Source organism: Scylla paramamosain, chromosome 3 (genome assembly GCF_035594125.1).
Source record: "Scylla paramamosain isolate STU-SP2022 chromosome 3, ASM3559412v1, whole genome shotgun sequence".
Taxonomy (NCBI): domain Eukaryota; kingdom Metazoa; phylum Arthropoda; class Malacostraca; order Decapoda; family Portunidae; genus Scylla; species Scylla paramamosain.
The window spans coordinates 13085001-13095444 of record NC_087153.1 but is presented as its reverse complement, the minus strand read 5'-3'; the positions used below and the strand labels follow the sequence as shown (position 1 = coordinate 13095444).

Genomic DNA, 10444 nt, shown 5'->3' with positions numbered 1-10444 from the left:
TGATCTTGAGTCGACCACCACTTGCTCCAGTAATTTGTAGGCTGTAGTGGAAGCTAATAAAGCTTTGAAGGGTGTTTTCATGATATGGGTGATATTCAATAAAGATTTTACAGACATTTTACAGACATAAGGAAAAGCATCTACGAGAACATGATCTTCGTGATCTTTATTTCACCATCCCCTTCCTCGACTATTTGTAGGTTGTGGAAGTTAATGAGTTTCAAGGGTTGTTTTTGAGATGTGGGGTGATATGCAATTCAGACTTTTTTTCACTAATGGGGGAGAACATCCATGAAAACAAGACTATAATAATCTCTTCAGCCTTTGAAAATTGTCCAGAGCATTTCAAAATATGAGGCGGATTGGAATAACATTCCATTACCATGCATTTTGCAGTCTTAAAAATAAAATATGGTGTTCGTTTACTTGACACCTTGCTATGTTTTATGTTTTTTCTTTCCCATATCATGTTGGTATACGCGGCTTACGCGCCAAGGACACCACGACCGATCTCTCTTCCTTGATACGCACCGAGATTGTTTTCTGTTAACTTGCTAACCTAATTTGGCAGTACTTACATCCCATTATCATACATCTGGAACATTTATTATCACTCCCTGTGGTTATTCTGTGCCTTCAAATATTTGGCGCTTCTCAAAAATTGTTCCTTCACTCTACTGGCTCTGCTGAGGAATAAGAACAGACAAGAGAGAGAGAGAGAGAGAGAGAGAGAGAGAGAGAGAGAGAGTATAACCAAATCATCTGTGCAAGGCATATCTGACACAGAGGAACTTACCAACTATGTAGAACTCAAGGTAAAAAAAAAAAAAAAAAAAAAAAAAAACTCTATAACCTTGGTAAAACTGAGGAACTCACACCAGGAGATACCGTGTTATTTCATGAAGGAAGATAGAATGAAGGATATTGTTGAAATATTTTTATAAAAGTGCATGAAATTTTTTAAAATTAATTTTCATAATGTATGAGCAAGTTTGTACGCAAGCTAGTTTATACCCTTTCATGGTATTATTACTCGCTGCTAACAACACTATGTCACTGGTTAATCCATTTCAGTGATCCTAAATCTAAACAAATGTAGAAAAATAAGCATTAAAAGATTTAAACTTCTCGGTCACTCTTTTCTCCGCCAGTTTTGTCTATCAGTATTATACCCTTAACTTACACCATACCATGTTACTGAGCCTGAGGTACAACCATGGCAGCCTGAATACTTACAGAAGCCTGGATAAGCCGGGATAAGAAGCCAAATCGTTTGGAAAATCGAAATAAGAAGCCGGAACGTTTGGAAAGTCGAGATAGGAAGCTGGAACGTTTGGAAAATCGAGATCAGAAGCTGAAACGTTTGCAAAGTTGAGATGCGAAGCTGGAACATTTGGAAAACCAAAGTAAGAAGCCGGAACGTTTGAAAAGCCGTGATTAGGAGCCCAGAACATTTGGAAAGCCAAAATAAGATGAAACGTTTGGAAACCCGAGATAAGAAGCCAAAACGTTTAGAAAGCCGAGACAAGGAGCCAGAACGTTTGAAAAAAAAAAAAAAACAGGATAAGACAAAACATGAGAATACATAAGAACAGATGTCTGCTGAAGATCTGTCGGTCTGTAACAAGGGTGCCTATTTATCCATTTAGTACTATTAATGAACTACATTTTAGATAAATACAGAACAAAGCTCTCTCTCCCCGCCAATCTCTCTGCCTACAAGTTGGTGAAAAAAAAAAAAACTTCGCAAAGAATCTTTTGACTGTACATTACATATTACATCGTGCAGTGTCATGGTAACAGCAACAGTTAATTGTGAAGTTCTCATTCTTATCTCTATCTCTTTACCTTCTTGTTTTTCCTTCACCTCGTTCTTCATCTCCATAATTTTGTTCCTTTCAGTATCACCTCCCTTAGAATATTTATATTTTCCATTAAATTCTAGTGACTGAGAATAAAACACCCCCCAAAATCACCTTGAAAATCAAGGATCACCATTCAAGACAGTGTTCTCCTGCCTGGGAGACCACTCAGTTGTACAATTCTCCAACCAAAGTTTCTCATAGCCAGTTTATCCAGCCTTCAGATCAATTTCCCCATGTTTCTATGAAGTGTTAGGGAGGATGTTAAGACAAGAACAAATGGACATCCTTCTACTCACCTTTTTTTTTTTTTTTTTTTTTTTTTAAGAACATATCTTTGATATAAATGGATAGATAGATCTATGAATAAATATTAAGATTATAAGAGCAAAATGCTGAAAATACTCTCTCTCTCTCTCTCTCTCTCTCTCTATATATATATATATATATTGGTATAAAGTAGATATATTCATACTTTGGATTTAATATGAAAACTATATCTAGTCAGTTAGCCTTGCCCTAAGCCAATAATAATATCTAAGTATCAAGCCTTCAAAAAATATAAAAACAAATCATTTACATAACAGCAAGCCATGTCTTCAGCGGCACATGCTGACACATATATGACCTCATTGTGTAAATCATTTCTAAAACATTCAATTCTTTTATTTTATTTTACATTATTAAATTAGTAGCGATATTTAGAAAACTCAGATTAGGACAAACCTAACTGATAAGATAATACAGATGTATATCTTTAGAAGCCTTAAAATTAAATATCTTGAAAATGTCTGAAAGCATCATAAATTTAAGAAATTCAAAGGTGGTAAGAAGTTTATGAATGCACCAACCACCTGCCCCTCTGGAAAGGAGGTGGTGGCAAGTAATGTCACTTACAGACCCACTAAGCATACAGTGACTATGACTAGGAGGAATTTATTGAAATCCAAATATTATTACATACATAATGATATTTATTGGTAAAGATTACTGATTTATCACATTTTGTTCAATTCTCATATCCTGGATGTGCTGCAAAGAGACAACCATGACAGAGCAAATAAAAGATAATGTTCCACATGAAAGCAAATTTGAATTAAGTTTCAGTAACAGATAACTAGTGAGTAAAAATTATGGTCAGTATCTTAATCTAAACTTTCACAAGATATGACTCAAGAAACATGCAACTTGAATACCCTGACATGTTAATAAAGAAGAAAAGATTTGCCATGAGCCTTAAGTGATAGTTTCAAGTCACAAATATAATGTGCATATTAAATCCAGATAAAGATGTCAGTTAAATTCTGTTATGTTACAAAACTATGTCCAATTTCCTCTCACCTTCATGACTTTTATTAATAGGAATAATTTCCATAGATAGATGCTCTTATCCACCAACAACTATCAACAAATTCAAACAAATTAACAAAGTGGTTTCAGTTTTCAGTAAAATTCACTCATCCTGCCATGTTTTAAAGTTGTATTGTATCTACTATGTGAAATAACACTGCCATTGATACTCACGTGTTTTGACTCAAATCTGGACAAATACAACTAAGACTAAGACTTGAAGAAATTAAGAACTTGACTGGACAAAAACAAAATATACTTAATCAACTTTACATTTACTGCACTTAAAACAAAAGTCAACTTTACATTCAATATACTATAACAATGTCCTTACATTGCCCCTACGGTGATGCATGTAGAGCTGTGAAAATTAAAGCATATCTACAATAACGTGTCATTTGGGAATTAAAAGTCGACTCAAGCCCACTATATACCTACCTGCATGGCAAGAGGGAAGAATCTCTCAAAAGAATTGCTAGATGCATGATGATAATGACACAGCAGGATGGTAGAAACAAAAGGAACATCATGCAGTAGAACTGCATGATGTCCCTTTTGGCAAAACATATAACTTAGATTTCATTTTCATGTACAGCAGATCTGAAATAGGATTGTAAGAGCATCAGGTGGCTACACAAAATACCCATATGGACCATTGGAACAGGGTAGGACATAAGGCTGGCTCACGTGTTGCGAATTTTGCCAGGCACATAGTTTTTGTCAATAACTGGCTCTTGAATAAACATGTGTAGGCACTTCTCATTCTGCGCAAGAGGATGTCCTGCAATCCTGAAAGCAAAAAAACACAATAGAAAGAAAAGTCAGTTACACCTAACACTGGTTAATCTAGCAAAAATGAAAGTAAGTTAATACAGAGTCATATCTATCTTTCATATGCTTTGTGCACTGACTAAACTCTTTTTTTTTGCCATTCATGAATCTCTCCACCCTAGTCGAAGGCAGCCAGTTTTCTCATTCACATACAGTTGGCTGGCTGGATGCAAGTCAGTCAGTCCTATGAGTAATTCACAAATATGTCCTTACATGCTGTTACTCATTTGTCACTTCAAAAATTTTATTCCTCTTTTTCTGCATATTTTACTTTATAAATTACCAGGGAGAGAGAGAGAGAGAGAGAGAGAGAGAGAGAGAGAGAGAGAGAGAGAGAGAGAGAGAGAGAGAGAGAGAGAGAGAGAGAGAGAGAGAGAGAGAGAGAGAGAGAGAGAGAGAAACATACTTACTTATTTATGAAAACTTCCAGACCTTTGCGTCGATCCTCAATGAACTCTTCTTCATAGATACCGTCATCTCCTCGGAATGGTAACTGTCGCTTTAGTGCTTTCCCAGGCAGTGGTGGAACAACAATCTGCAAAAAGTTAATAGTTCAGGGATCCAAAACGATCATCTTTTTTTCACACCTACTGAATATTCCCATTATCTTCAACCTGTTAAGCATCATATCAATAATTAACAGTAAACCTCAAGAAACCACTTATGACTTCACAGAACTGACAAGTGAAATAATGAATGATTCACCATTATCAATTTCTAGAAATGGCTGACTTGGCACCTTCGAGGTAGTGATGAAACAAGTTGGGAATAATGAAAAATCATGAATTAAGTATTTTCTTAGTACATATACAGTAAAATCCCTCTTATCCGGCATCAACGGGACCGCCGACATGCCGGATACTTGAATATTGCTGGATACTTGAATAGAAGTGAAATTATGTCCACAATCACCACCCTACACTCACGCACCTTACCATAACAAAGATCAGCTGATCTTAATCAGCAGCTGATCTGATCAGCTGCTTAAGTGTAAGTACAACACGCTTCCTCTTTTCTACAACTTTAGGCATGATGAAGGCATCAGGCGATAAACAGTGCACACATGGGACTGAGTCACTGAGTAAACACAGTGCAGTGGGCCGTGGATGGCGCGAAGCAGTGCGCTCTGGTGGCGAGGGGACAAAGTATGCCTCGCGCGGGAATTTTAATCAATTTTATGAGTACACGTTGATTTTTATTGATTTTAAGGCTCGGGGAAAAATGTGCCGGATACTTGATGCTGCCAGATACTCGAATGCCGGATGAGAGGGATTTTACTGTATCTATTTGACTTTATGATCTAAAACTTCTTTCTCACATCAAGGAAAATATCAAGCGACAGGTTTATACAATGAACATGAGATCAATCTTAAAAACCGATAGGAAAATACAGTAAGATTGCAGTCATCTTTTAATCTGGTGCTCTTTAGTCATCATAATTTCATTTGACATCCTTATTTTTGTTTAATTTAAGGGTTGGTTACAGTACTTGTATAGATTTCACAATTCCTTGTCCTGCAAAGAATTTACCCTTCATGTTCATGTATAAAGACATGTTACAATGTCTTTATACATTGAATACTGTCCTGCATTTTATCATTAGCAATAAAATAACAATTTATTATGTTTTCTGTGATGTTTGCCACGTGGTTTGTACTTATTGGTAGTTGCACACTCCAATAAAAACACAGTTTCAACTTTTAAATTGCTATTGCTGGTAAAGATGATGGTTATTTTGTCAAAGAAATTTGATTTTACTTGATAGTATAACAATTCTGTAGTATTATACAAATATTACTGATTGCTATTCTGTATTCCTGTAGTTATCAAGCACAAAAATATTTTCTTATCCTATCAGTGTGGCAGAGGGGAGCAGAGCTTTAATTTTCCACACTACAACATATTGATTAATGACAAACAGTACAAAATAAAGGATAATGCAGTACATCATAAGCTCCATTAATGATAAATAAATACAGTAAAACCCTAAACTGAACCTGAATAAGCGGAATATTGGATAACCCAAATGCTCTTATGGTAACCAAACAATTTCCACATAAACTGAACTTTTGGTCGGTTTATGTGACAAACTGGCCAGCTGACCAGACACGCCAAACCCTTCCAAACAAATTTCATATAAATCAAGCTTTAGGTTGGTTTATGGAGGGAGAGAGAGAGAGAGAGAGAGAGAGAGAGAGAGAGAGAGAGAGAGAGAGAGAGAGAGAGAGAGAGAGAGAGAGAGAGAGAGAGAGAGAGAGAGAGAGAGAGAGAGAGAGAGAGAGAGAGAGAGAGAGAGAGAGAGAGGAGAGAGAGAGAGAGAGAGAGAGAGAGAGAGAGAGAGAGAGAGAGAGAGAGAGCCGACTGAAGATTTATCAGATAAATCAAACTTTAGATCAGCTTATGTAAATAACTGGCATGTCGACCGATCTTCATCTGGCAACACAGAGGCTGTGCCTCAGTTACATGGAAGGATTTGGCTTGAATACACATGCTTGTTGTTCAGTGATCACCTGCTTCTCTCTGCCACCCCTAGCTTTGTCATGGCCTCCAAGACAGCCAAAAATGTGTATTGTTGGATAAACTGAACTTTTGGTTAAACCATCGTCCACCTCACCTGATAGTTTGAAAAAAAATAAATAAACAAATAAATAAATAAATAAGTAATAAATAAATAAATCAATAAATACATAAATAGATAAATAAATCAATAAATAAACGTTACTGAGTTATCAGTAGTCCAATATTATGAAACAAAATGCATTTTCTGGCATTTTGTATTTTCTGGTGCTTAGCCTGGTATTAAACAAAGGGGTTCATATGTGGCATGAGAAAGATAAGAATGACAACTGAGCAATCAGCATGCTGCACTACTATTGTCTTGATAATTAGTATTGATTACTGACCAGATAATTTGTCACTGTTCTTTGATAAGATGAGAGTTGTATTTCTTTCTTTTTTTTTTCTTTTTGGTCATGTCAACAGATCTTCTATTGAATACCCATCACTTATAACACCAAGTCTTTCATGAAGTGCACCTAATACTCTGGCTGTTGTTCATCGAACTACATTAAGAGATCAACACTTTACAAGTCTTTCATGAAGTGCACCTAATACTCTGGCTGTTGGTCATTGAACTACATTAAGAGATCAACACTTTGTTGTATCTGATAAATACAATAACCAACAGTATGCCTTGACTAAGAGGTCATGTGTACAGGCCAAAATATATCTATGCCTAAGACAACTCTAGTACTTGTTAAACATTTTATAACTAAAGCTGCCCAGTCCCTTTTTTTGTTACTACTCTGCAACAACTCACCTTACTGTCCCTCTCCAATTCGTTCCTTAACCACTCAAAGTCGCTGTACCTGCGGCGCACACTGGACTCCTTCACCTTGAATACCGGGAGATTGGTCTGAAAATTACCACATTACTTTGTGAGCATCAAGTAGCATTCAAATACAATTTTTGATACAGTATTACTTCTAAAATTCTCCTCTTGTAATTACATAAATCAGTGATTCTCAATTGGGGAGGGGGGAGCCCCTGGGGGAGTGAGGACACTTTTCGGGAGGGTGCAAGCACCCAAACACAGACTTCATGATTGCACGAATGGGCAATTTACTGAATATTTGTCCTATAAAAATTCACAATTGCATGAATTGCTTTAAGAAGAATTCAGAGCTGCTAGATCTTTCATGTACAATACATCACTTCTAATCTTTCCCCATTATTTAACAAGAGAGCAACAGTGGTAAACAATCATTACAAACCATAATCATTTAGATTACTAACTAATTTATTTAATGACTTATAAACTGCATCCAAAGTTTGGGAAACCTATTCTTTGAGAAAACAAATAAATAAATAAACAAAATAAAAAATAAAAAGTAACAGATTTCTTTATCATGTTATTTTTAAATTTTGCAGATCCCACAAATTTCCACCGAAAACTTGAAGACTATAAATACAACACCTACACTGTATGCAATGGAAATTACCTATACATTGCTCATAATTTGAGACTCTTTACTGGTAAAAAAAAAAATGTAAATAGTTATAACAAAAAGCCTTCATCTCCTCTCATCCTCTTCCTATCAAACTTGTTTTGTGTGAAGTTTTTTTTTATTTCACCACTAGTCAAAGTTACTCCTCAAATTTTTCTTGTATGATAACACTTCCACATCAGATTAGTACTTACCTTTTATAAATATTGAAAATCATGAAATGTTCATTTTAAACATCAACATTAATATATTTTTAATAAATTACGCAAGTCAGTACATTTATGGAGGGCAAAGGAAAGAAGACCAAGGAAGGGCTACACAGTGATCATGCTGTTTTATTTACAATGATATGAATAATATGGTGCTGAGTGGTGGCACAACCACTATCAGTCCTCAGCTGCCAACTGCACCATTTTAGATGCTACTCTCAAAATTAACTTTTCAATTGTTTTTACACAGAAATTAATTTACCATCAAAGTCCAGCAACAACTGGTGTAAAATACTTTATCTGTCAGGCATTGGTATGAAGATCCAAGTATGCTTGTGCAAATAACACTTTAGGAGTGTGGTTAGTCAGCATCTATCCCCTGCTATCACTTAACACCAATACAACAGTGACCTTAAAAATTGCAGAATCATGTTTAGTGCTGTCCCAAAATTGCTCTATATACTAGTTGAATTTGACATACTCATGAGGCCAAAATCCTCCTGTATGCATAGAAATTGCAATTACTACTCAAGGAAATTATGAGCCAAAGTATCTCAAGAACAATCTTCCACTTCTGTCTCAAGACTTTCATCAGAGGAATGCAACTTATAATGCATATGGTAACTGTTACTGTCAGTACAGGATATGTTAGGCTTTATCAAGTCAGCCTAGCAGTCTTATTTTGTTAGTATATGGGTTTAGTTACATGAGAACACAGAGCATATCCCAATCCTTCTTTACAACGGACTAACAGTTCCAAAAGAAGTCTGTTGTTTCTGTCTGGTATAACAGACATGGATAGATGAGATAAAAACTATGATATAAGAAATCCTAATTATGTTTCATACTCTGCTTGACTGCTATTATGATTCTTAACTCTTATCATCCATTCCCCAGATGCGTACTTTGAAGGTAAGGAGGCTTAAATGTTCTTTATCTCTTGTCTCCTGACTTCAATTCAGCTATCTGCATCAAAATACCTGAAGGTCATAATTGACTGTGTCACTTTCACACAGTTTTATTCAGATACTCATCACTCCTCAATCACATCTTGGTTTCTTGGGAATTGTATTTTCCATAATGCTACGATAATGTTAACTTTATAACTATAATTGCCTCTCTGGCATAAGATGGTATTCTTCTTTATTTTGAGCTCATGTACAGCCTGCATCTCATCTTCTTGGATGTACTCCCAAACAACTTAACATTCTCGCAGGCATTCATTATTATATGTACTGTGAGCATTTTACAGTAATTCTTAGAGGTCACAACATGTAAAGTGCATAAGATGCTCTCTCGTGAGTGAAGGCACAGTATTATGACAGCGTGTTTCAAAGGCAGATAGAAATGGAGAAGTAATTCAACATGTAAAAAAAATCTTAAACAGAAGTGTTGTAATAAACTCTGCAAATTTATATTGTGAATATATACAAGATGGCTGGTTCAGAGTAGTCATAAAACTTTATGTACACTAATGGTTTTATTTTATAAAACATGTCGCAACATGTGGATTCCTTCCATTAATAAAGAATTCCTTTCAATGTATTTAGCCTAATCAACATACTTTGGCTGATGAATTACATAGGGTAATTCTGGCATGTATTTCTCAGTAATACTGGTAGATTATATCTTTACATATATTACAGGTGAAGGTAAAAGTGGATGCATACACTTCTGCTGTGCATGGCCTCAGCACTCACCTCCATCCCATTGGCCTTTGAGCCTAAGCTAGTCAATAACCCTTGTATCAGGATACAGTGACACTATGACATCTAGGTTTCCACAGTTTATATTCCCCATATTTCCCTTGATATGTATTCACTGGCCACAAGGAAGGAAATGAGCCGTGCGCCTGTCCAGCCCAGATTTGAACCAGGACACACAGATTCACAGTCAGGTATACTAGGCACTGCATTACAGAGGCACTTTCATGTATCATAGCAGGTCCATACTATACAAACACAAATGAGTAGCTGTAAGGCATTATCATCGTAGATCAACATGGGTGTCACTACTTTAGAGATAATGAAAATTTACACATGACACCAGAGGAACCTCCTCCTTCCTACAAACATCTTCTCTTCCAACACGGTATGCAGACTGTCAGAATGGGTCACTCCACATGGCTGCTGTGAACAGGATGCATGTTGGTGCTGTGGCACTGCATGTGTGGCAGTGTTATCAA

The 10444-nt window shown here is 36.0% G+C and overlaps 1 protein-coding gene across 3 annotated transcripts in view; it reads right to left on the bottom strand.

The window, feature by feature from the left end:
- Positions 1-2815: 2815 nt before the first annotated feature.
- Positions 2816-10444, bottom strand: part of LOC135090558 (sorting nexin-12-like) — a 14169-nt gene continuing 6540 nt past the window's right edge. Inside the window, exons 3-6 of one of the 3 annotated variants that reach the window (XR_010262041.1) lie at positions 7363-7458; positions 4454-4578; positions 3780-4001; positions 2816-3739 (exon numbers count right to left, since the gene is read on the bottom strand). Coding sequence is in view for 2 of the 3 variants with exons in the window: in XM_063987415.1 (XP_063843485.1) it covers positions 3896-4001; positions 4454-4578; positions 7363-7458 (327 nt within the window). In the remaining variant the exon portion in view is untranslated. Of the gene's footprint in view, positions 4002-4453; positions 4579-7362; positions 7459-10444 lie in introns of all 3 variants that reach the window. The other 2 variants (XM_063987415.1, XM_063987420.1) reach the window with 2 other exon arrangements.